General features: G+C 44.6%; 1 protein-coding gene and 1 long non-coding RNA gene across 2 annotated transcripts; both read left to right on the forward strand.

Annotated features, from left to right (window-relative positions):
• The first annotated feature begins 1,087 nt into the window (after positions 1-1,087).
• On the forward strand, positions 1,088-14,622 carry LOC310795179 (uncharacterized protein). Its single transcript, XM_083657231.1, has 5 exons — positions 1,088-1,175; positions 8,351-8,403; positions 10,267-10,438; positions 13,786-13,970; positions 14,505-14,622. The coding sequence occupies exons 1-5, from the start codon at positions 1,097-1,099 to the stop codon at positions 14,592-14,594; spliced, it is 579 nt and encodes a 192-aa protein (XP_083513357.1). The 5' UTR covers positions 1,088-1,096; the 3' UTR covers positions 14,595-14,622.
• Positions 14,623-17,606: 2,984 nt separating this feature from the next.
• On the forward strand, positions 17,607-18,505 carry LOC310794366. Its single transcript, XR_014553561.1, has 2 exons — positions 17,607-18,072; positions 18,117-18,505. It is a non-coding gene; the product is annotated as an uncharacterized lncRNA (long non-coding RNA).
• Positions 18,506-26,620: the final 8,115 nt, after the last annotated feature.

A 26,620-nucleotide genomic window follows, 5' to 3' on the forward strand; every position in this document is an offset into this window, starting at 1 on the left:
GGTAACGTTAGATTGCTATTGCTAGTGGATTGTAAATAGCAAACTGTTTATAAATCTGTGGTAAAGGCATGGTTAGCTTGTTAGCCTAATAGCTAACGACAGGAATGCTTCAATACCCGAAAAGTAACTTCCCAGCGTCAACAAGGTCGCTGCATGCATTACTTACAGAAAGCAATAGAAAAAAGAATGATTGATTGATATGCTTTCAGCTTGATCATAAAACCATTATTTCCATTCACAGCTGTCACTCTACTACTCGCATGTGTTTCTACTTTTTCTTCCGTGTCGCGTAACCAATCAGAGGAGACTACAGTACGCTGCTGGTGACATGAACCAAAACAAACGCTGATTGGTTAGGAAAAGCTCGTGATCCATTGGGCCCGAGTGCTGATGCCTTCACACCCAGTCGGGCTATCGGGCTGGCCCTTTAGCTCGAGTGGTTAAGTGTTGCACAGTGTATGGGGTCTGAGTCAGAGGTCCCAGGTTCGTATCCGCTCGGACGTTACAATATTTTGAATAGAAAATACAGACACGTAGCCTAATACTAGAACAAATATACAGGCGTGTATTGGGGAGTTTTTCCAATGCAGTTGCAAACAGCTAGAGTTAGGACTTTCAAGGTGGTTTCCAGGACTTTCCAAACATGACGTTCCCCGGGTCATAACAAACCGCCATGCAATTTTTTAGTCCAATCTTTATTATGCTTTGTAAATTACAAACAAATTGGGAGGTGGTTTCCCAGGTGGTTTCCATGACTTTCCAAGTGGTTTCAGCATTCCAGGAAGGAGAATATTCCCAGCAGAGCTTGAACGCAGCACGGGGTTTTTCATAAGCGTGTGTGTGTGTGTGTGTGCGTGTGCGTGTGGCAGTGGTGCAGCACTGAGCGCTCTCGTTCGGCTAGCTAGCGGTGCAGCAGCAGCAGCAGCAGCAGCAGCTAACTTCACAGCTAGCGTTAACGCTAAACATGCCTGGGAAATGTAAGTTTCAGGACGCCTGGCTTAACAAGGACATGTACAAGGACTGGCTGCTGCGGGACTTCCAGGACATCCACCTGGCCCGCTGCAGAGCCTGCTGTAAACTCATCAAGCTGCAGACCATGGGCGAGGCGGCGCTCACCAGCCACGCCGCCGGAGCGCACCACAAAGCTGCGGTCCGCAGGCTCATGTTAGCGCAAGGTTAGCTTAGCTTCAACATACACACAAACAAAGCCTAGGAAAAGGTTACCCTGCTAGCCGGGCGCTTGTATGAGCGAGAAGCGCCAGGCTAGCAGCTTAAGGAGTGTTGACATTATCTGTGAATGCATGTCGTGATATTTTAACTTGGCGTTAAGCTATTGGATGCATTGTTGTTGTTGTAGTAGTAGCAGTTGTCTGTGGTGGTGTTTGCTTATTTACTAGAAGGTATCAGAGCATTACTAGCCTGTCATTTCAACAGCAAATAGAGGTGTGTGTTCTTGTGTGTGTTATAGAACCAATTGGAGTTTTATACCTGGGAAGTGAGGACATTGTTGGCGAAGTGTGTGTTCACTTTATCACACACCTTCAAAGGGCTGTTTGAAGTTAAAGGATTCGGTTAGACTTGGGTTTACTTTAGGGTTAGGGATAGGTTAGCGGCTACATGGGGCATGACAATGACTGTCTTCAGTAAGATAGCTGTACAAGTGTGTGTGTGTGTGTGTGTGTGTGTGTGTGTGTGTGTGTGTGTGTGTGTGTGTGTGTGTGTGTGTGTGTGTGTGTGTGCGCGCGCGCGTGTGTGTGACTCATGTCCACAATCGAAAGCTTTTCATTCTGTCTGAGCCATGCATTGTTTACATGCACAGATCGGATTTGTGGATGGCAACACATGCTGGATGCACATGTGGTGACAGTGTTCAATCTAAGTGTTGTGACTCTGTTTATGTTTTCCATCAAATCTTGATTTAAATTCATGCCATGCATTTTGGGCCTCAAGGGCATTATGCAAGGCCAGTATTTCAAGGCAGTGGAGAGATGAGGGGCAGCTGGGTGGAGGAGTGGAGTGGCGTGTGTTGGGGAGGGGAGGGGAGGGGAGGGGGTGGAGTGTCCTTGAGCAAGAATTCCCCTCTGGGCAACAATAAACTCAGGGTTCCTAACGTTCCTACGCAGGTCTGGAAAAGTATAAAAAAATTAATTTGATCCCGGTCTTGCATAGTTTGGGAATTAAAAAAATATGATGGAAAATGTTGTGGTTCACAGTTTTTGTTGAAGAATAATGTTCACATAGAGGGATGCTCTTATTACTCAGCTGCTGTCAGCAGCATGCACAATCAAATACCCACCAATATAATCACATCCAGTCAGGAGCATCGGGTCTGCATGGGCATTTAAAATGGAAAGTGCAATGTAGGAGAACCTGCCAATCATCTCTTACATATTCTGGTGATATGATAAGCAAGGGCAAGATGTCTATCTGCATAAATCATATATCATATAGCCTACAACACCAGACGAAATATTCAAAACAAACCAAGGCCTTGAAAACGTATGGAATTCTTGAAATGAAAATATGTAGCAACCCTGTAAACTGTTAGCTGTTAAGTTTCTTATAAACCAACCAGCAATTATTTTATGTGTTTACAGACTCTGAACTCTTGCCTTGATATGATCTAGAGCAGTGGTCCCCACAACCACCGGGCCGCGGACCGGTACCAGGCCGCGAGCACGGTCCACACACACACACACACACACACACACACACACACACACAAATGAAAAATAAACATAGGCTATAATATTATAGGTTGTGTGTGGTAGTTGCATTGAACTTGGTGTACAGCATGTCTGCTGCACTTTTACTCACCCCTGCCACACCCACAAACACACCATGTCTCAAACTATGCCGTGTTGGGGCCTTGAATTTGGGGAAAAGGTCCTTGAATTTGATGTCCTTGACCCAGTTAGAGTGGACATCACGGTATCCAAAACTCGGAGGAACTCGAGACGAGATGAAAGAGATCCCCGGAATACAGTTAAAAGACATCTTGTGCCGTATGCGTAAAGTCTAGACGCTGGACATTCCCACTAGGAATATGACGATGTGCGGCGCTGCAACTTTGCGATGTAGTTGGCTCCTAGACCCATCCTGACAGTGAGTACAGGTCAGGAAACCTCGCCCCATTGAAAGAGTTAGTTTATTTGTGTGTAAGGTAACCTGTCTGTTGCTGGCAAAGCTTTAAAATACGTGGAGGCGGCGTCCGGATCGTCCATATTTCTATGACAGCTGAGCCGCTAGTTGTAACTTTCTGCAACCAGTTCGGCTCCGCCCACAAAATACATAATGGCTGTTTACAAACATAAAAAGGGTCTATACCAGAATACACCATATATATATACCAGGGGTGTCAAACTAATTTTAGTCCACAGGCCACAAGCCACCCAATGTGGTGTCAAGTGGGCCAGACAATGAAAATCAATAATCAATAACATATAAATGACAAAACCTCAAAATGTCCCCGTTTATCTTAGTGTAAAGACTTACAGGTACAACCCTACAACACGTAGGGTTATCTCAGATACCATCAAGCACATTATCGACTGTCTGTACTGTGCATTACAATCAGGGGTGTAGTGGAGGGTCAACGCAGGTAAACAATTGACCCACCCCTTTGAAATGAGGCAGATAGTTTACTCACCTATTCAGATCAACTGTATCAATCAATGAGAGTCAATCAATGGGTAAACTACTCACCTTGGATAGTTTACCCACCTGTGCAATTCTCTATAGTCAAGCAAAGGTAATGAAAATAGCTGACTATTTAGTGATGAATACAGATAACATGAATACTAGGTGACTTAATATGTAACTTGCTCCTGAAACCTGCTACCTCTTAGCCTTCACAAGTGCATCACATTGGATTGAAGGTAGGGTTGTCCCGATCCGATCACGTGATCGGAAATCGGGGCCGATCACGTGACTGCAGACTCGATCCGGACTCGGACATTATGACCCGATCATATGTCCGAGTCTTTATTTTTATCAGATTTTTTATATATGGGCTATTGGTGATTCAAAATAAATTAGAATAAAATTAGTATTACTACCACCGTTTACAGAGTCAGACCTTGTCTGTGTCAAACGACACTCAGCCAGACAGCCTCACAAAAACACCGCACCGCATGCGCAGAGAGCACGCCAGTTTGTTTTGAAGCTGAGCCGCGCTGCCGCTATCATGTCTGCTGTGTGGAAATATTTCAAAGTGAACGACGAGAACAACAGTGAAAAGGCGAAAAAGATCACAGAAAAGATAGCCGAGATGATAGCAATGAGTGACCAGCCACTCTCTCTGGTAGACGACCCGGGTTTTATCATGCTTATGGAGTACATGGAACCACGATACGACATGCCCTCTCGACACTATATCACTGAAAAGGCTCTGCCAGCGCTCCAGAAAAAGATAAGCGACAAGCTGCTTGTCCTATTGAAAGACGTGCCTGATGTCGCGTTTACCACAGATATTTGGAGTTCGTCTGTGTTTTCATGGCCCTTCTTGAGCCTCACTGCGCAATGGATCAACTCCAGTTTTGTTTTAAGCCGTGCGACTTTGCATGCACAGGAATTTCGTGGATCCCACACAGCAGAGCGCATCCAGCAGGCGATGGAGAGGATGCTGAACAACTGGGGAATAGACAAGAACCGAGTCCATATCATTTTGCACGATAACGCTGCAAATATGAAGAAAGCCATGCTGGATATGGGAGTACAGAGTGTGGGCTGTGTAGCGCACACATTACAACTTGACGTGCACGAGGGCCTGCTTTCCCAGCGCAGCGTCACAGACACACTGGCACTGATAATGCACTAAGTTCTAATGTTGCACTAGTTCTAATGTGAAGAATATTTTTTCTATTCTGACTTGAAAATCTTTAAGCTACCTCATAAGTGCTCAGTTTACAATACACTGCACTGCTTGAATATTGGCTCATTTGTTTTATTTGATATTTTTATTTATTTATTTTTTATTTTAATGCCTGACTGGCATTTTAAGTTAAGCTGCTGTTTGTTTTAACACTAGACTATTGAGTCTGTGATGTTGCACTAAGTTCTAATGTTGCACTAGTTCTAATGTGAAGAATAATTTTTCTGTTCTGACTTGAGAATGTTCAAGCTACCTCATAACTAGTGCTCAGTTTACAATACACTGCACTACTTGCATGCACAGTTGTGCATGATAAGTGTTACATGTTAAAATATAATAAAAATAAGGGACATCCTGGATAATTTTCTTCGCTCTTCATTTTTAAAATGTATTATAAAAGTATCGGATCGGGACTCGGTATCGGCAGATACTCAAAATCAAAGGACTCGGACTCGGACTTGGAGGCAAAAAAACCTGATCGGGACATCCCTAATTGAAGGACTTCTCAGTGCAATTTTCACACTTTGCAAAGTCATCCTTTGGGCCGGATTGGACCCTTTGGGGGGCCGGATCTGACCCCCGGGCCGCATGTTTGACACCCCTGGTCTATACTCAAACGTCAGCTTGACCAGGGTGTATTGATGAGGCTTACACACGGAGTGCTGTAGTCAGAATGCTTTACTTCCGGAGTGCATGTTGACTAGTCTCTCCCCAGACTCAAATATTATGTTGAATTGCTGCGCTCCGCATCCTACATAAATGAGTCTGTGCCGCTTCACAGCCACTGCTGGTTTTTGAAGGCGGGGTTGAAATTGAATGAGTGACAGGTCATAGCACCGATGAGAGAGCGGTTCGAAAAATGGGCTGCGCCTCCCGTGTCGTCTGATCGCAAAGTCCTTACTGATCGGGGAAGACTGAATGCACCACTGGCCAATCGACCCTTCTCACGGGGGCCATTTTGTGTCAAGAAGGCAGGGTAAACACAGGTGCAAGCAAAACACTAATGAGGGTTTCAAACTTCCATGATTGGAATTTGGAAACCCTTATTAGTGTTTTGCACCTGTTAGGGATGTCAATTTTCGGTTAATTTCACTTTCGATTAACCGACGCTAATAATCGATTAACCTATCGGTTAATTCATAATTTTTTAATATTAAAAAAAATATATATATATTTTTTTTGTCTATTTACTCAATGAGCTCATGCCCAAACAAGGCGTGTCTATTTAGATGCTGAAATGTTAATGCTTTTTGTGTTAGAATTATGCCTTTATTTTTTGTTGGCTTTGCTGAAATTTATAAGTTTATTGCCACATTTTGATCAGGTAATCATTCCAAAATCATTCTGGCTCTTATATGGATGACAAGGAAATATATTTTTGAGAGCTTTATTTCCTGTTTATGTAAACATTACAACAACAACAATCTGTTATTTCTTTTGATTTTTTCACATTAGGCCTACTGTCTTTTGCAGCATAAAAACTTAAACAAAATATAGCCTATTTCGATTTGCTGCCAACAATTGAACAAAATTTGAACAAAATAGTTGCATGATGCAAAACACTGTGCAAAATCTGCAAGGAAACTCAAAAAACGTGTCCAAATTTTTTTTTTTTTTTTTTTTTTTTTTTTTTTTAATATTAACTGATAGACCGACAGCAATAACCGAACAACGACGTTAGCGACGGTTAATCGATTAACGGTTAACCGTTGACATCCCTAGCACCTGTTTATTCTGCCTTTTCGACACAAAATGGCCCCTGTGAAAAGCATCTATTACTGGCCAAGTGAACGGTTCCCTCCCATAACCAGCCGGCTGGGGGGAAAGCGTCCCAGACCCAGAGAGAGCTCTGCAGCATGCAGTAACGTAGTGTATCAGACCCAGAGAGAACTCTGCAGCATGCAGTAACGTAGTGTATCAGCGTAAGAACTCTCTTAGGTCTGGCATTGAGGCTATCACATGACAGACTGTCAGACCAAGCCTGATGCATTACTGCCCTCTAGCGGTGTTAATTATATCCAACAGTGCATGTCTCACACACATCAATACAGAGGGGTCGCAGGAGAGTCCCCAGCAAAATGAGTAAATTGTGTAATTTCACTAGGATTTCAATGACTAGAAGTTAGCCCAAGGAGAGAATGTAGTGCTTATACTTAGTAATAGCTTTCACTCTCTCCCTACCGTGAGAGGAGTCTGGCGCCGCAGGTCTCCATTGTGGGATTGCGATGGGCGGCACTTAGCGGCAGTGCCCTTGGAAAATAGTTTCCAACGATCCAACTTGCGTTTTTCAGCATGTAGCAACGAGCTAGCATGTAGGTTTCTGCCGTTAGCTTGCGAGCTAGTTAGCGTTGTTGTTTTCACTGAGGCGGCAGGCAGGGCACTATTTACAGTGACACACAGGGAGGAGGGAGCGGAAGCCGCTCTGATTGACGTGGTCGGAGCCAATGACAGAGCTTGTAAGTTGTAATAAGCCGGGAGCAGACATCCGGCCGCGACTGAAACAGTCGCTCCAATAGAGACACTGCGTAACGCGCCATCATTCAGAAACCACGCCCAAGACGGGGGAAAACAGAAAGCCCCCCTCCAATCCTGGCGTTCCCCTATGTCACGTGCATGGTTGCGTGTTGCACACAAAGATCGTATATACAGAAGATGAACACTCCAACTTACTTCCTTGACAGCTAAATCCACATTTTCTTCTCACCAATTCTCAATGGCTTCCTTGTTTTGCTCAGGAGTACAAAAAAACTTTAATTACCGTAGCTATTTTTTTTACATTTGTTGTGTGCGCAGCCCCACCACACAACAACTTTTAGCTATGTTTAATTCAAGGAAAATGACGCTGGTGAATGGGAGTGAACGGACCGATTTCCCCCGTGATGGGCGTGGCCTATTTCTTGCAGTGTCTCTATGGGGGAGCAGCTGTAGAGTAGGGGAGGGTTTATCCTTGTTGCCTGTTTCCGTGCAGCCAGACGACTCTCATGGAAGGGAGAGGAGGCTGGCCAGCGAAACTACTCTCTCAGAGGAGAGTCTCTCCTGTTATCTCCCCATCTACATTATATTATACTTGCGCTGTTCATGTCAGCTGCGTCGAGTCACATTTTTGAGGAGCTGCTCGCCAGCCTCGGCACATTCGGCGAGGGCTTTGATGCACAAGGATGTAAAGGCTTTTAGGCAAAGTTCTCATTTCTCTTGCTGCCCTTTCCACAGAGAGAGAGAGGTCAGCCTCGGCGACTGTAGATAATATTGCCAGCTTAGGGCTCCAATTAATCTCCACTGTCACCAATCACACTATAAATATACAGTCATGGCGCTGTGGACGAAAGTATCCATCAAATGGCAGAGGTTAAATATTCTGCTCTGTGTGTGTGTGTGTGTTGCTTGTGTGTATTGGTGTTGTACCTACTTCCACCAGCAGGTGGCACTCACTGCTTATTTTCCTCACACTTAACTTAGATCTCTCTCTCTCATTACCAGGTCACGTCATGATGATAAATGTCACAGAGAATGGAGACAGCAGTATAAATATGGTAAGGATTTTTTTTTTAATTGCAGACTGGATGCAATCACTTACTTTGGGTTTACATTCACATTAGCCATTTGTGTGCCATAATTTTTTCATGGTGCCCCCCTCGTCCCAAGAAAAAAATCACAAATGCAATCCTTATAAATATTTATGTATGTATGTATAATCAGCATTGTTACTGTGCTGTCTTTAAATTTAAGTTTACTTGTTTAAGTATGTTTTTAGTTTATTAAGTTGTTTAAAAAAAAAGTTTGTGATTTGTAGGTTTGGGAAACTTTGACAGAGTGAGAGCTCTTCCCGCTGTGCAATCTTTGGTTTTGGAATCTGCGGCAGAGTGAGACGTCTGGTCTGTCTGCACTGTTCTGTGAGATCTTTGGCTGCTCTCTTTCCTCAGTCATATCATATCTCAATGGTCTAGCTGCAGCATGTACCGGTAGTTTTTAATCTGGAGATGCACAACTTTCTTTTAAGGGGCACCGTGGCCAGTTCAAAACAGGGAATGCCAAACTGTCTCTTTGACGGTATTCCTTTTTTTTTAATTCCTTTTTTTATTGGTGATAGACAGATATAAACACATTTGAATAGCATGAGCAGCATGTACAGTGTTCTGTGGGAAATCATTTTTTTTAGCTGAAATCATATCAAAACTCAAAAAGTTATAAGAAAAAAAAACATTAACTAAACCTAACAAGACAACACCAAATGAAAAAAAGGGGGGGGGGGGGGCTCGTCAAGGACTTAAAAATGAATTAGAAGTGAGTAAAATAAGTTATGAGTATACCAGCATATCCAATAGGTCCTGTTGGGAATATGCTTGTAGTGTATACCAGGGCCCAGTTGAACAAAGCACCTTAGGTTAAGATTTCCCTTAGAGTCAGAGTTAAGGTGTCCATCAAATAGAATCGGCACAAAACACTCTCGTGGCACTTGGTGCCCTACGCTACAGTACGTTCACACAGGGCACCTACGCCTTGCCTTGCCTCAACCCATGCCTACGCCTACAGACCTTGAGCTGCGCGTGAACCTATCACACGCTTTTGTGATCACACTGCACGCCTATTCCACGCTGAACCTGAGCCGAGTCACAAGCGTCTCTCCTCTCTCCCGAGTGTTTTTTTGGTCACGTGTGGTCCCGAATTATCATGGGTAGGTAAAATAAATTTAGATATATTTAATGTGCTATTGATGCTGGATATGTATAACCAGGTCTCCTTCTTGGGCGACCGAGAACTGGATGCTGTTGTACTAAGTGGATTCACTTTTCATTGTCCATCTTGCTTCGTCGGTCGCTATTCTCTCTCCTGAAGATTTGTTTGCCGACGGGGAGAAAGCCCCACGTGATAGCCACCCGTCAATCACTCTCTCTCTCTCTGCTCAACATTGTTGTAGTAACACCATTTTATTTTGAAATTCAGTTGACTTTGCCATTTCCCACGGATATTGTCGCGTTTTTCCTTCGTGGCTTGACAGAAGAAGTCTGCCTTCACGCGCCTAGTCGGCTTGAAAATAGAACTCGCGCCTAAACGATAAAATCGGCGCAGCTCAGGCGAGGCGTGGGTACACGCAAGCTTCACGCTGAGGCGCCCTGTGTACACAGCCTCATTGACTAAAAAGGACGCCTATTTAAAAGCGCGGGGCAAGGCGTAGGCAAGGCTTGGGTGCCCTGTGTGAACGTAGCCCTACGCACGGCGCGTGTACATAGCGGGCGGCGGCCCTGAATATTAGATTAGAAGTATAATTTAGCAGTAGCATAATCAAATGAAAGAAGCAGCAACACTAGGGTTACCTGGAACAGTGAATATTTGTGGCTGGTGAATGTTACATGAACATGAAATAATCCCTTCAAATGCTGTTCTCCACTTGTCAGAATGAAGACAGTAAAGAGCATGTGGCCATCTGCCTGCAGCGCGACTCCCTGGACAGAACCACAGGCAGTGCTTGGTCAGAATTGCACCACAGCCCCAGCGCAAACTCCATTTCCCACAATGCAGAATTCCAGGAAGTTGAATTTCCAACCGCCTCCTCCATCACCTCACCAGGTACAGTGATCTAAAAGTATGAGCACAACTATGAGCAAATAGAGAGCCGCAGGGATGACGTATTTTTGTAGTCAGAACGCGGAAGTCCCGGACTTCCTGGTTCTTCACTGTTTCTGTCTATGGGATTTTTGAATGGGTTTTTTGCCGCGATGCTTCAAAAAAGGTCTCTGGGCAACGCAAGCTTAATCAAACGCGAACCAGAGTTCAGTCGGATAATCTTCACATATGAGAACCACTTTCTTGAGTTTTGTAGCGTAAATGCGAGCCCTAGAAGTAAAAAGCTCGAGCTAAGCTAATCCAGAACTACACACTGTCGCATAGGCTTCCACGTCACGTCAGCACTCAACCTGGACTGTTGTTGATGTGTGCATTGATTACCCCGGGCTGAACGAGCTGAACCAGGTGAGGGAAAGATAATTTCCGTGTTCGTCCTTTGAAGTGGTGACGTTATTGACGTATATATCCCCATCGACTCAACAGTGTAGTCTCATTTAGCCGTTTGCTAGCTAGCCGCCCTTTTAACGGCACGTAAAAGCTTCAAAACTCATAAAAGTGGTCCTCGTGTGTGAAGATGATATTACTAAACACTGGTTCGCGTTTGATTAAGCCGGCGTTGCCCAGAGAGATTATTAGAAGCATCGCGCCAAAAACCCATTCAAAACTCCCATAGGCGAAAACAGTGAAGAACCAGGAGTGTTAGCATTGATGATTTCTGGACTCCTTCCTGCGGCTCTCTATATTACAGTTATATCAATTATATACAGTCTATGCAACTGTTTCTACTAGGGATGGGCATCGAATTTCGAATTTTCGAATAATCGTTGTTATTATCAAGGTCGACTGTTATTATTGAAATTCGAAATTCGTTTTTAGAAAAAAAAACCTTTTTTTTTTTTTTTTTTTTTTGTGAGTGAAATGTTGCATTGTCTCCCCTGATTCTAAGAATAGTCGAATCGCTTGGTTTGAGCAAGTAAAACAATTTTTATAAGCAACCTCTCCCTCTTCATGGGATTTCATCCGCCATTCATTTTTCCATAAACCTTGCTTAAAATGCTTATAAAAAATGTTTTACTTGCTCAAACCAAGCGATTCGACTATACTTAGAATCAGGGGAGACAATGCAACATTTCACTCACACACACAAAAAAAAAATTGATTTTTAATTTTTTTTACATTTTATTTTTATTTTCGAATTTCGATTAAAAGTCGACTTTGGCCAGCGAATTTCGAATACCGGTAGTGTTTTTGCTAGAAATGCCCATCCCTAGTTTCTACACAGATGGCTCTGGCCTGCAGTTTGTAGTACGACAAAATGCATCATATCTGCTTTCCTTTATGGTTTCACAACTTGCTGCTTTTGTTTCTGTGTTTTGGTTTTTAAATGGGTCTTGAATTAAATTCTGGGAAGCATTAAAATGAGCTGAAACCTGCCGCAGTCTGTTTAACCCATTGATACCTGATGCAGCATTTGTGTGTATATCCCTCATTTGCGTGCGTATCCCTTTAAGACCGCGAACCGCGTTAACGCGGTTCGCGGTCTTAAAGGGATACGCACACAAATGCTGCATCAGGTATCAATGGGTTAAAGGTCTTTGCCCATTTTCAACCAGCTTTGTATCACTACAAAATGGGTAGTACAGTGTATGCAAATGAACAATGTGTAACTTCCCTCCATCTTGACTGGACCAATAGCTCCCTGTTCATTCACAGAACTGATTGTTTCATGGCGTTTGGTGCAGGAAGTCCTGCAAAGGAAGAGACAGAGAGCATTCATTGCAGTGATAGTGATAATAAGCATGATAGTACGGGGACATCAAAAGACTGTCGGACGAATAAGAGTGGCATGAAGCTTACCTGATTAGCTTGGCGGGCTAGCCGTGGTTGACGCAGCTGGTTGTCTCTAGCCAGCTCGCGCGCCTAGGTTCACCAGCGCTCCGTCGCGGTGAACATGCTCCGGTTCAGGTTAAACATTGAACACACTGACATAACTCAAAAATCAAAAAGACGGTTAAAAACATATAAAACGTGAAACCGTTGACTCGGCTGTCACACCCGGCAGTCGCCATCTTAACTATCCACCTTATTTCTAGCGGCCATGATGCCTATGGGTTTTTCTTCCGGTGTATAGTGGTGGTGAACGGCAAAAAAAAAATGTGATCCTGTTTGAATTGTGGCATGAAGTACGCTTGTGATTTTTCCTCAGTTTAAAAGAGAACTTTGCATGTCAACAAAGCCGCAGTTTGTCGTAAAACTGAAATGTAACATTGAGTTTAGCATGAAACCGCTCAATCAGCTACATCTCACCTCACACCAACACCAACACGGCCTGCCTGGAGGGACGTCACTTGACTGGTTGCGTGTCGTCTTTCTGATTTATAACTTATCGTGCAACCGTTTCACCGCAAACTGCCACTTTCTTGACTTGCAAAGTTATCTTTTCAATTGACAAACATCATGTGTACCTCATGGCACAATTCAAACAGGATCTAAAAAATTATTGTCTCACATTAATATTTTTTCAGACGCTCGTGCGTGTAGGCCCAGGGTTGGGGAGGGGGACTTTGGATCTCTATTCACCTTATTCACCACGCCCACTTTTTCTCTCTTCTGCATTACCCGCAATTGTATTTGTTCTTCCTGTTCAGCGCTAGTTGGCGGCCAATTTCAAAACAAAATGTCACTATGAATGAAGTTGGGCAACATTCAGAAGCTACACTGCGGCCAACTTCAGTTACATGTTCATAGCGTTACTGCTGCGAGGAGCCGATGGCTGTACCCGATCGGCATTTAACGTTAGTTACAAAAGCACGTCGACAGTGTTTTCTCACTGCCAGTAGCCTACAGTAGGGTTTGACAGATAGCTAGTCCGACCGGTGTCAGCACAGCCAGCGCTCCCAGTCCCCGCTGCTCGTTAAATATTTCCAAATAGGCGTTATTTTGATAAACTGGTCACAAATTTGGAATGTTCTCATCTGAAAAAATATTAAAACTTTATAACAGTGTGTTTTTTTTTTGCTTGAAAACATCTTTTTGGCAAGTCTAAAAATGACTACGGTAGGCGTAATCTACTTCCGTGTCTAAAACCGGAAAGACGATTATGAAATGACGTCGTGCAGAAGCGTCCTTGTATGGGCAAAGAATAAGGTGAATAGAGTTCAGAGATCAGAGAGGATGAACTCCGACCCGGAAGTCCTCTATATCGACATCTGTGTAACTACGATAAGCTTCACCCACTTTTGATTGACAGCCATTAAGACGAATCCATGAGGGAGGAGGGTGACCGTGACAATACGGGTCCAGGTTGAAAAATACAGACTTTAAATGTGACTTTTTGTTGAACCCTGCAGAAGCCCTGGAGCAGCACGAGCGAGGGGATGCTCTCTCGCCGGAGCAGCAGCAGCAGCAGATGAAGCTCCTGGAGTGGGAGAGCAGAATGAAGGTGCTGGAGTGGGAGCAGGAGGTGCTGAGGGAGAAGAGGAGAGCGGCCCGGCAGAAGGAGAAGGCCTTCAGGATGAAGAAGACCTACTACCAGGTGGGGTTGTCGCCATACTAGAATTTCGAACTTCCATACCGATACCCAGGGAAATATCGATACCACTTTTGACCCATCGAGAGACATAAAAATAACGGAGACAGATGAACGGACAGACGCATGCTTCATAATCTTGGCCCGATAAAACTCATTCGGAACTTTGCACTTACACAGCAGATTAGCCCTGCTCTAGTCGTCAGCCTATCACAACACAGCAGATTAGCCCTGCTCTAGTCGTCAGCCTATCACAACACAGCAGAGTAGCCCTGCTCTAGTCGTCAGCCTATCACAACACTTTTAGCTTGTTGAAGCAACAGATCCCCACCAATGATGGGGAGGGAAAAATCTGTAGTATGTTTGATTTTTCATTAAGAGAAAGCACTCCTGGTATCCATATTGTTGCAAAAGAGTATTGTATCTCTTTCAAAAAATGTGTATCGATACTTATCAATACTATCGATACCTGTGGCAAATGAGTATTGTATCCGTTTCAAATTTTTAGTATTGATACTTATCGATACTTTTGACAACCAGGCCAAGCTAAAGAAGATGGGCCAAGACGTGCCGCCCTCTTCCTCCAGCAGCGGAGATGAAGAGGACAAGCCCTCCCATCACACGGGATGAACTGAATTATTACCAATCATATTTTTATTGTTTTATTGCGCGAGTGCAGTGACCAGGACACACCCCTAATCTGGCTTCCTGGGCACCCTGTGTGTTTTTTTTAAACAATATTCTTTGATCTATATACCATGGAACTATTACTATTTTTATACATTGTTTTTTGTACTTGAAAGCAGAAGGATTCTTGGTTGCTTCATATCGGCCAATGGACTGAAGTTTATTGTTGTTGTTTGTTTCTGTTACACAAAGTGAGTCAATTACTTTTGCTGTTGAATGGCTGATTTTAAATGGATAAAAAGGTGTTTTTAGCAGTTGTGTCTGTGTGTGTGTGTGTGTGTGTGTGTGTGTGTGTGTGTGCGTGTGTGCGTGTGTGCGTGTGTGTGTGTGTGTGTGTGTGTGTGTCCGTGAGGTGGACAGGCCTCTGAACCATCCTGCATTTACCCATATGTATCCTGCCCTTTATTATATTATCATTATTATAAATGATGCATACTGTAATATTTTAATGCAATTGATGCTAAATTACATTCCTAAATGTACAATCTTTCTCTCAACAGATATTTACTTTTCTAGTTTCTATAGTCTAATATATTTTACCGAATTACTGTTAGTGATTTAAAAAAGAAAAATGTAATTATGCTTAAACATTTTTTAATTTGCTTTGAAAGGTGAAGTTGAGTCTTTTTTCTTTCTTGTTTTCTTCTTCTGTATCTTCATGCCCACTTAAAGAAAAGTGGATATCAACGTGACCATACAAATGATTAGCTTGCATGTGTGATTTGGCAGTAATTGATCAACGTTGTATAGAGACACTGCGGAGCGCGTCATCATTCAGAAAGCACTCCCAAAACGGGAGGAAACACAAACTCCCGTCCAATCCTGGCGTTCTCCTATGTCGCGTGCATGGTCGGGTGTTGCACAAAAACATTGTATATATGGAAGATGAACACTCCAACTTACTTCATTGACGGCAACATCCACATTTTTCTTCTCGCCAATTCTCAATGGCTTCCTTGTTTTCCTCGGGAGTACAAAAAAAACTTGAACTGGTGATTTTTTACATTTGTTGTCTGCGCAGCCCACCACACAACAGCTTTTAGCTATGTTTAATTCAAGGAGAATGACGCTGGTGTGTGGAAATGAACGGAGCTTTTCCCCCGTGATGGGCGTGGCCGATTTCATGCAGTGTCTCTATTGCACATGTAGAAAGTATCTCATGGCTCGACCACTCTCACTGACACTCAGTGTCCTCAACCTCCAGTCACCCTGCTTCAGTCTTGGTTAGCTCTTCAGTTTGGACGGAACTCTTCCTAAGCATTGTTCAGACATTTTGGCTCCGTTCACACAGCAAAATAGTTAGTGCTCAATTCTGATTTTTTTTTTTTTGCTCAGATCTGATTTTTTTGGTGTGGCTGTTCACAATGACTTTTTAAAAGTTGCCAATATCAGATTCCAGTGTGAACAGGTCACGGCTCCGAAGTGACCCGCATGCGCAGAAGAACAATAACGTCACACGCGGCATGCTGCTGTTGCACAGTACGTAAACCGGGAAGAAGACGGCAGTAAACATGGCGGTAGCTGACTGGCGGTGTTGTGTACGGGTTCATTTAGAAGTTATTGTGCAGTGGAAACCAGCAAATACGGGAGCAGCAGATGATGGCGAGGAAGAGGAGAAAGAGAGCCAACATTTGAATGGTGGCTTTCTGTGGAGCAAATAGCTGCTACTTCTGTACTGAGGAGTTTAAAGGTCTCATTCTAGTCGAGCGAGGCTCCGCAAGGCAGACCTCCGCAGATCACGTGCGGACTCCGCGCTGGGGCCCATGCTTTTATAGTCAGAATCAGAATCAGAAAGACTTTAATGATCCCGGGGGGGGAAATTGGGACAAGTTACAGTTGCTTGCACTCAGGCATGAATATCCACATAACACAACATAGCATAACACAGTATCTCCCTAAACGTAAAAACAGTCCATACAGTAAAATGCAATGCAATAAAATAAAAATAAAATAGGGTCAATGGGATAGTAAAAGTAAGAATTGTAGAATAGCATTCAATAAGTAGTTACAGTTACAATCTATGTACAGTACGTGTCAAATTGCAGTTACTGCACACTGGAATTAAATTAAATCAAATTGCACATTAAGTGTGACGTAACTAAGGCACAGCTATCCTATCGGCTGACTCAGTCTCAGAGAGACTGAGTGTCTCCGAGGTGCTCTTCTTAGTGAGGCGTTAAAGAGTCCAATGGCCACAGGCAGGAATGATTTCCTGTGCCTCTCTGTGGTGCATCTGGGTGGGATCAGCCTCTCACTGAACGTGCTCCTGTGTTTGACCAGCACGCCGTGGAGTGGGTGTGAGTCATTGTTCATGATGGAGCGTAGCCTGGTCAGCGTTCTCTTCTCCGACACCGCTGTCAGAGAGCTCAGCTCCAGCCCCACAGTGTCCCTGGCCTTACGGATCAGTTTGTTGTGTCTGTTGGCGTCCGCTGCCTTCAGCCTGCTGCCCCAGCACACTATAGCATACAGGAAGGCACTAGCCACCACCGACTCATGGAACATCCTCAGCATGGTCCGGCAGACGTTGAAAGAACGGCAGCCAAGTTATCAGCATGTTAGATTGTACAATGGTAATAGTGAGAACAGCCCATGAAAAGTCACAATGAAACGCTATTATGTGCAGTACTGAGTGTGCTTTCACTCTCAAACGACCGTATATCAGCACATGAATGAATCACCAAACTGAATAGCCGTTTCAGTTCTCAGCCCTGATAGCCTACTCTGTGCTGCTTTTAATCTCTCTCAACACAACACATTGACTTGTTGAAATGACTAAAAAGGAACAGTTGCAAATCAAAGTTTACCACATGGGTCAAGAAATGTGGTGAAAACACAGCTCAGTGTTCAGGGCTCAGTGGCTCGAAAGCGTCCATGTTTGGAGAGAAGCCGTGCGGAGTGTCGCGCTGCTAGAAAAATCTTCAGGTACGCGCTGTGCGGCTGCGGGGGGCGCGCCCAACGAATTGACGTCATCTTCGGCTCGCGGCCCTGGCTCCTCCCCCGCGCCTGGCGCGGCGACCATAAAACAAGCTTAAGGCTCTTGACTTTTCTCCGACACTGCTGCCACGTTCTCCTGTGCCCCCGATCGGCCATTTCTTTCGCTATGTTTTCATACACGGACCGGTTACGATACGACCCCTCGAGTTCTGCTTGCACAGAAGTGTCACCCCCCCAATAGTTCTGAGGTCTAAAACCTCACTGTCCCTCCACTGTCTAGCTCCGTCGCAGCTGTCCTCCAAGTCTGTAATCACCACTGACTGCCCTAGCCCTCCCGCCAGCGCAGGATAGTGACGAATGTCACTCTGGATTGACGTAAAAGTCACATTGAAGTCTGATACGGGCCACATGTCTGTTCACACTGAGGTCACATTCCAAAAAATCCGATTTGAATGTGATTTTTCTTCCACATTTAAAAATGGCCCAGGTCAGATTTCAACTTCAGATTCAGATTCAGATTCATTTATTAAGGTCAGATTTCAACTTGTACTGTTCATGCAGTCATGGAAAAAACTGACCTAAGTCACTTTGGGGGGGGGGGGGGTCAGATTCGGGCCACTTGTGTCTGCTGTGTGAACGTAGCCTTTGAATGACAGTTGTGATATGTTTTTTTTATTGTGTACTGCAGCCCTATTTGCTTTATTTTGATTTGTGAATTTTAACAGATGTGTCACTGAATATCCACCCACTTTTCTGTTGCTGACGAGCCACTCCTGGTGCCACTCTCGTTATCACTAAGCAGCTCTATATATACTGTAGGCAAAATCTTCTACTTGATTTGATATACAGTACCCTGATGATGAAGACTGACATGTGTTGGCGTAGCCCACACAATAAAGGATTTTAAACTTTTCCTGCAATGAAGTGTGCCTTGGATTCTTTTTAGGGGATCAGCCATCCCAACCACTAGAGATGAGCTGTATCCCCCGCTCTGTCTATATGTAACCCGTGGCTCAGCTCTAACTGAGAATAGACACTGAGTGGCACAGAGACTTCTCTTTACCTCTAGAATCAGCAACCAATTGGACCAGCGCATCAGAATTTAGGTTCGGTTCACGGGAGACAGGAGTGTTATCAGTAAGCATTGAGCAGCAAGATCAAAGAAGACGCACAGACCAACAGGTAAGCATAAAAGTTATTAATAGAAAAACTTGTATCAAAGTGCAATAAAACATAAATCATATACAGGGTATTGTCTCTTTCTTTACAGTGTATTTCTTGGTTTTTTACCTTTTTATAGTTCTTGTTTTTTCACTTTTTACAGTGTAAATCGTGTTTTTAACCTTTTTACAGTGTAAATCCTGTTTTTACTCTTTTTACAGTGCAGTAATTCGAGTTTTTTAACGAAATCACTTTTTGTAGTGTAGTCACACAAACTTGATGATGGAAACAATTGCTTTTGGTCACGTATTTATGAATTATATTTGAAACCTATTTTAGAGACTGTTTTTAATGACTTTTAATCTATTTTAGCTTTTAAACTGGAGTCGAGGTATCGGGTTTTGACCTGAGATAAACCATTTGTTTTATAGTCATTTTTTAAACAACCTTAACCACCCTTAAGTGCAAAAAATACAAAACATGAAATTAAATACCTCTTAAGGTGCATCAATTGGCAGAAAAACAACTTGAGATTTACAGAATAACAAGTGATGAATGAGTTCACTTTTTGTTCTTTCCGTCCAATGGAGAATTAACTACTCAGTCCGTGGACTAAATCCCAGTGTTCTGGTACAGACCAGTCCTACCAGATCTCCAATTGAAAGCAACAGTTCAGTTCGTTCAGGATCGTCAAGTTAGCCTGGCTCGCCACGACCACGGCACTCTGCAACCACTACTGTGGCACAGGGTAACAGCAGAAGAAATCCACTCCAGTGAAGACAGTTACATATCCAACGTAGAACAACAGGGAGACAAAAAGACCCGGCCTGAAAGGCCAAAACAAAATTACTCATTCATTCACTATTGCAATTTACCAATATTAATGCGACTCTTTTCATCGTGTCTCTCAACTTCAGTAACTTAACCACACAGATGACTAATAATTATCATGGCTACTATACATGTAAATGAAATAAAAGAATCAAATGTATTTTCTTGGATAAACATCACTGTATGAATTAGTTACTCCGACCCTCCTCCAATTCCCATCGCGCTGCATAGCACACAGGCAGGGTGTCAAATTACAGCAAGTGATTTGCACACGCCATTCTAAACAAATCAATTGTAACTCATGAACCGTTTTGGCATGGGCTTACACACGAAATCTGATTGCTTTTACCCATCTAACAATCTGCATTGGTCGGATTCAACTAATTCACTCACAAAATAAAATGCACTCACCAGAAGGGACGTCTAGTGTAACTCTGCTATTTTGCAGAAAAACAGCACAGCTCACACACCGCGGATTTCCATCCACTTTGTAGTAAACAGGTGACATGGGAACAGAGCAGATAGCAGTTTTAATATCTAATTTTTACACCACAGTCGATGCGCAACACGATGACTGCAATAAAATGTGGGTCAAGTGGAAACTTACGTTTTTCTCCAACTTCAAAACACGCGATAGCGGGTACCGCAATATACAGCAACACACGGATTTCGGCAGCTTGAAGCTCAAAACCGAACGTTAGTAACAAACGGATTGGCTTCTCCAGCAAAATCCACCGTCTGGTATCACAGTAGAATCAGGTTACTTAAGAGTAATTCACACAGCGTTCAGGTACGTCTGTCTCTCATCTCGTTTGCAGGGAAAAGGAATTTCACACCACGTTTTCGGCTGACAGTTCCGGAATGCCTGGAATTTCCGGAATGCAGTCAATAAACGAAGTTCTCATTGGTCGGAGTGTAAAGTCTCGCGAGTCTATCTCACAGAACATTTTCGGAGCTATTTTATTCCCAATGTCACCTGTTTCTTCACAAACACTTCAAAACAAACACATCCCCAGCTGAAATGATGGAGACATTTCAGTATTAGAAATCTTTATATTTATATCATAGTGGATTATTTAGTAATAAATTAACTAATTTATTTCCTTTATGGAAAATACTAATTTAGGAAGAATAATTCACTGTTTATGATTACTATAGTTCAGTCTCATAGTTAAGGTCTAGTAACATGGGTTACACTCTCCCCCCTTAAAGGTGTGTACGTCCCGTGACACCCACATGAGTGATTAATCACTGCTTTAGTAGTTGTATTAGGGTCATCAGCATAACTATGGCTCTGTAGTGCGTCGGCAAAAGCTACGTTCAGGCCTTGGAAAAAGGACTGAGCGATACATAGTAAGGGGTGTCCTAAATGAGTGTACTGTAATCTGTCAGGTGGTTCTCTGTGTCTCTGAGAGCGTCTGAAGGTGGTTGGACTCTCGCTCTCTTGAGTGCATGTTGGGGGAGCTCTTCCATCAGGATTTCCAGCGTCTGTGCACTCAGGGCTCCTTTCCATCCTTGTGTCTGAGGGACTTTCATCCAGGATATTGGGTCCGTCTCTCCGTCTAGGTTCTCTTTCCACCATGCTCGGTTGAACAGGTACCGTTCCATTCTCTGTGCTTGGGATGTCAGAGGGGATTTCCAGGGATTCTTCAAATGATACTCTCCTTGTGTTAGAGGAATCTGACTCTCCTGGTTCCGGTAACATCACAGCTCCTTGTTCAACTGCTGCCGAGTTTTCTTTCCAAGCTGGAGCGTTTGGATTGAGCTCTGTCGAGGTGTTATCTCTCTGAGTTAGAGGGTTCTCAACTCCGGATGAGGTGAGCTCTACAGGCTCTCTCTCTTCTGTCATTTTAGACGAATCCCTCTGTTCTGTCTCCAGTTGTCTTGTAATGAGGTATTCCTCTTCTTCTGCAGGGTTGACAGCAGCAGGATACACCATGTGTTGGTTGGTCTCCCTGATCAGCTGTCTTTCCCTTGCAGGTACTGGTTCTTCTGACCGGGTCGGGACTCTCGTTTCAGGTAAGTTGTGGTTCGATGTTCGTCCAGGTGGGTATGCTTGTCCAGGTGAGTAGTAGTAGTAATCTTGATCCTCCGAATCGGAATGATCTTCTGGTATCTCAGTCTCATCAGTGACATTGAGTCTTGACTGCCTTCTTGTTCTAGGTCTGTTCACATTTTGCTTTGGGAGTTCTTCTAATTCTGCAACAGGCAGGAACCCGCAGGGCAGCAAGAGATCACGATGTAGCGTCCGAAGTGGACCATCTTTTCCCTCCGAGCGGACGGTGTATACAGGGAGGTTACCAGCACGTTTGACCACCACAAAGATGTCAGGCTCCCATTTATCGGCCAATTTGTGTTTGCCTCTGATCCGAACGTTCCTCACAAGAACGCGGTCACCTGACTCAAGGGTGGAATCAACTACTCGTTTGTCAAAACGGAGCTTGTTGCGGTCTGCTGTCTTGGAGGCATTTTCGGTGGCGACTCTGTAGCTTTCCTCTAGGCGTTTTTTTAGATCATGCACATATTGGGAGTGTGACTTCGGTGGACTGCTGACAGGTAGACTGAATGCCAAGTCGACTGGCAACCGAGGTTGCCTGCCAAACATGAGCTCATATGGGCTGAACCCAGTCACATCATTCCGTGTGCAGTTATATGCATGCACTAGAGGCTTGACAAAGTCCCGCCAATGAGACTTATCTTTGTTCTCGAGAGTGCCCAGCATCTGGAGGAGGGTCCGATTAAACCTCTCCACCGGGTTTCCCCTCGGGTGATACGGTGTGGTCCTCACCTTGTGAATGCCAGCGATCAGACATAACTCTTTAATGGTGCGCGATTCAAAATCCGGGCCCTGGTCACTCAGGAGCTTTTCAGGGAATCCATAGTGCACCAGGAAGTTTTCCCATAAACATTTTGCCACTGTCTGTGCCTTTTGATTTCTAGTGGGAATGGCCACTGAGTACTTTGTGAAATGGTCTGTAAGCACCAGTATGTCTTTGGTGTTACTCCGGTCGGGCTCCACCGAGAGAAAATCCATGCAGACCAATTCCAAAGGTCTACTGGTCCTGATGTTTACTAGGGGGGCCGCTCTCTCAGGTGCGGTCTTTCGGCGCACACACCGTTCACACGTCTTGATCTTCTGCTCTACATCAGTGGACATCCTAGGCCAATAGAATCGTGACCTCACAAGGTCGAGAGTCCGCTCTATGCCTAGGTGGCCTATGTCATCATGCAAACTTTTTAACACAGTGGCTCTCAGTTCAGTTGGCAGTGCTAACTGGTGTGTGATCTTTCCATATTCTTGTCGTGTTCTATATAGCACTCCTTCCCTAAGCTCCAATCGTTTCCACTCTCGAAGCCACAGCCCTAGGTCGGGGAGTTCTTGTCGTAATGAAGGGGAAGGCTTGTCTCCGGACTCTAAGTGTTCGATAACTGCTCCGAGATCTGAGTCGGCTCTTTGTTTATTTGTTAACTCCTCTGCAGTTAAGTGAGAAATCACTGGAAGTCCATGATCATTTTCCTGCTGGAATCCACTGGGTAGCGCTTCAGAATGGATAGCAAGCGATTCCACAAGTGTGACTGATGGATCTTGATGAGACCAATGGACTTCATGCCTTTGGCAGATGGCTTTAATTGCTTCGGGAAGAACAACATCTTTCGTGTCCAGGTCTGCTAAGTGATTCAGAGTGAACTGCTTGATCCTCTCACTTTCTTTCCTGGACACTGAATCATTTCTGAGCTCCCCATGTGGTCGTCGAGAAAGTCCATCCGCATCTTGATTTTGGGCTCCTGCTCTGTATTGGAGCTTGAAGGAGTATGTCGATAGATTTGACAGCCACCTGTAGCTAGCAGCGTCCAGCTTCGCAGAGGTCAGGATGTATGTCAGTGGATTACTGTCTGTGATAACAGTGAAGTCTGTCCCATACAAGTAATCGCTGAACTTGGTGGTGACGGCCCACTTTAGAGCGAGGAACTCTAACTTGTGAGCGGGATATTTTGCCTCGCTTTTTGTCAGTCCTCTGCTCGCGAAAGCGATAGCTCTCTTCCCTCCATCTTGCTCTTGGTACAAAGCTGCACCAAGCCCTGTCGTGCTGGCATCGGTGTGCAGGATGTATGGAAGTGCGGGGTTTGCAAATCCCAAGACAGGTGCTGTAGTGAGCTTCTCTATGATCTCGTCAAATGCTCTCTGACATTCAGAGGTCCACCTCTCTCCAAAGGATTCTTTAGGATGGAAGTATTTAGTATTCGGCTTCTCTCTTTTTTCACTGCCATGTTTCCTGAGAGGGGGATACCCCGCTGTGAGCTCGTTGAGAGGCTTGATGATCTTGGAATAATCTTTTACAAAGCGTCGATAGTATCCAGAAAACCCTAGGAAAGACTGCAGTTCTTTAAGGTTATTTGGTACTGGCCAGGTCTTGAGCGCTTCGATCTTGTCTGGGTCCGTCTCAACTCCATGCTCGGACACGATGTGACCAAGATATTTTACGGATGTCTGGAAAAATTTACATTTTTCTGGAGAGAGTTTCAATCCATACTCCTTTACTCGTTCCAGGACCTTTAGTAGCCTTGACTCATGCTCCTCCAGAGTGTCAGAGTAGATTATGAGATCGTCAATGAAAACGAGCACTTCCTTCCGGTTTAGGTCCCCCATGCATCTCTCCATGAGTCGTTGGAAGGTACTTGGTGCGTTCGTTATTCCCTGTGGCATTCTGTTGAACTCCCAAAATCCAAGGGGACACACGAATGCAGTCTTCTCTTTGTCTGCTTCTTCCATCTCGATTTGGTAATAGCCGGACTTTAGGTCAAGGACTGAGAACCATTTCGAACCAGTCAACATGGAGAACACTTCTTCCAAGTTTGGCAGTGCATAGGCATCTTTTATGGTCTGAGAGTTGAGTTTTCGGAAATCGATGCACAACCGTACTGTACCATTCTTCTTCCGAACGACGACTATGGGCGATGCAAATGGAGACTCTGACTCACGGATGATACCGGAATCCAGCAGCTCCTGAAGGTGCTTCCTGACGGCATCTACATCATGTGGATGGATGGGCCTAGCCCGGTGTTTGAAAGGAGCATCGTCACTAAGTCTGATGTGGTGCTTTACTTTGTTGGTGTGGCCAAAGTCCAGATCATGAAAGGCGAAGACTTCAGGCATGGAATTGAGCTGTTTCGTGATCCGATCTTTCCACTCAGGTGGCAAAGGGGAGTCACCGAAGTCTAGATCGATCTTTGTGGTTTGGGGGGTGTTGTCTGCAGGACGCTCTTTTCCCATCACCTGCTGAACAGCATGGATCTCGGCCAACACTGTCTTGGGAGGAATTTTGATATCATTAGTCGTGTCATTTCTTATCACAATTGGCATACGATAAGGGCGTTTGACAGGTAAGGTGCACAGGGAGCTAGCCACTAGCAGTCCACCGGGAAGGGAAGACTCTGACGGGGCCTCCACTGTAACCCATTTCTCACCATGAGCACCACTGGCATGGAGTAGCCCATCAATGACGACTGTGCTGCCTGCTGGCACTACTTCAGGGGCATTAGCTGGTACTTTCACCCAGCCTACAGCATCAGTGCCCGCCTGTCGTTGTCGTACTTGTAGGATCTTCAACACTATTCCATAGCCAGGAAGGGATGACTGAGGGTGACATTCATTGCTTTCAACATAGCTGGAGTAGAGGACATCTAGCGTATTGGTTCCAATGAGAATTTGAGGCGTCTCATTCACATCAGGGACCACTAACGCCAAGGTGGGCACTTCAGTCTCTGTCCCCACAAACTCCTCTGGGAATGTGAGGCTCAGTTTTACATATCCAAGGTAGGGCACTGCCTGTCCATTTGCTCCCTCTACTTCCAACTTCACATCCACCAGGTCATCCAGGGACTGCAAGCAATGATGAGGTAAGTCACTCTTGTAAATTGACAGCGGGATAGTAGTCACTTGAGACCCCGTGTCTAGAAGACAGTTGACTTCCTTTCCTTCAATGGTGACTTGGGCCGTGCATTTTGTTCCTACTAGCCCTGGTGGCAGTCTGGAGGAGGATCTCTCGGCTGAAGCACGCTTGTTGGCCACGCTCTTAGTTTTTCTAGGGCAGTTAGTTTGTCTCTTAGTCCCTGTTTGCCCTGCAACAGGGGCTGCTAGTAGTTTAACCGCTGGGTGCCAGAGATGTTATTCTGATGGTCCCATTGCTGTTGCTTCTGTCTAAGCAGCTGTCTCTTCTCTTCAACCAAAAGGGGGTTTGGTTCACTCTCACAGTTAACTGCAAGATGTCCATCCTCTCCGCAGCTGAAACAGTACCAAGGACGAGGTCTGTTTGCTGTCTGTTCCCCAAAACCAGACTGTCCACCTGCTCTCCTGCTGATTGGCTGGCGCTCAACATTCATGGAATTGTCTCGTGGGCGTGCTGACATCACTGCCTGATGACTCTGAGCTTGAGATGTAGTCACTTGGGCTTGGAGCTTGGCAAGCTGATGCTTAAGTGTCTTAATCTCTGCTGCTTCTGGACTGTCATTCTTAGTGTCATGAGTTGCTGTCTTCATATCAGTGACTTGGACTTGAATGTCGGCAAGCTGTCTCTTTAATGTTCTTATTTCAGTTGATTCAGAAGAGGTTGACTTGGTCTTGTGGGGGGTTGTAGTTTGCATGACAGCGACTTGAGCTTGTATCTCATTCATTTGTTTCTTCAGCAGCCCAGTTTCAGTCATTTCTCCATCTGGTGCAGCACAGGTGCATGCAGTAATACAGTGTGCTGCAGTTCGTAGCTTTGGGGCAGAGGAGTTTTGCTTATGTAGTCCAAGGTGTTTCCTCATGCGATTTTCCTTTGTTGCTTGTTTGTCTTCCTCTGTTCTAATGAGTAGCACCAGATCAGCAAAAGAAGGTGGTCTATTTGTCTTTCGCTCCAATTGCAGGTCAGTGATCAATCCATTATCCCAACAGCCTCTGCAGAACTGCTTTAAGAGGTAACGATTCCGTTCATTCTCTGTGATGCCACCTCTTCTTACAACTGCACTCAGGATGACTTGCAAGTGGTTTAGGTAGTGAGAAG

This window comes from Poromitra crassiceps, assembly GCF_964638095.1.
Source record: "Poromitra crassiceps genome assembly, chromosome: 20".
In the NCBI taxonomy this organism is placed as follows: Eukaryota; Metazoa; Chordata; class Actinopteri; order Beryciformes; family Melamphaidae; genus Poromitra; species Poromitra crassiceps.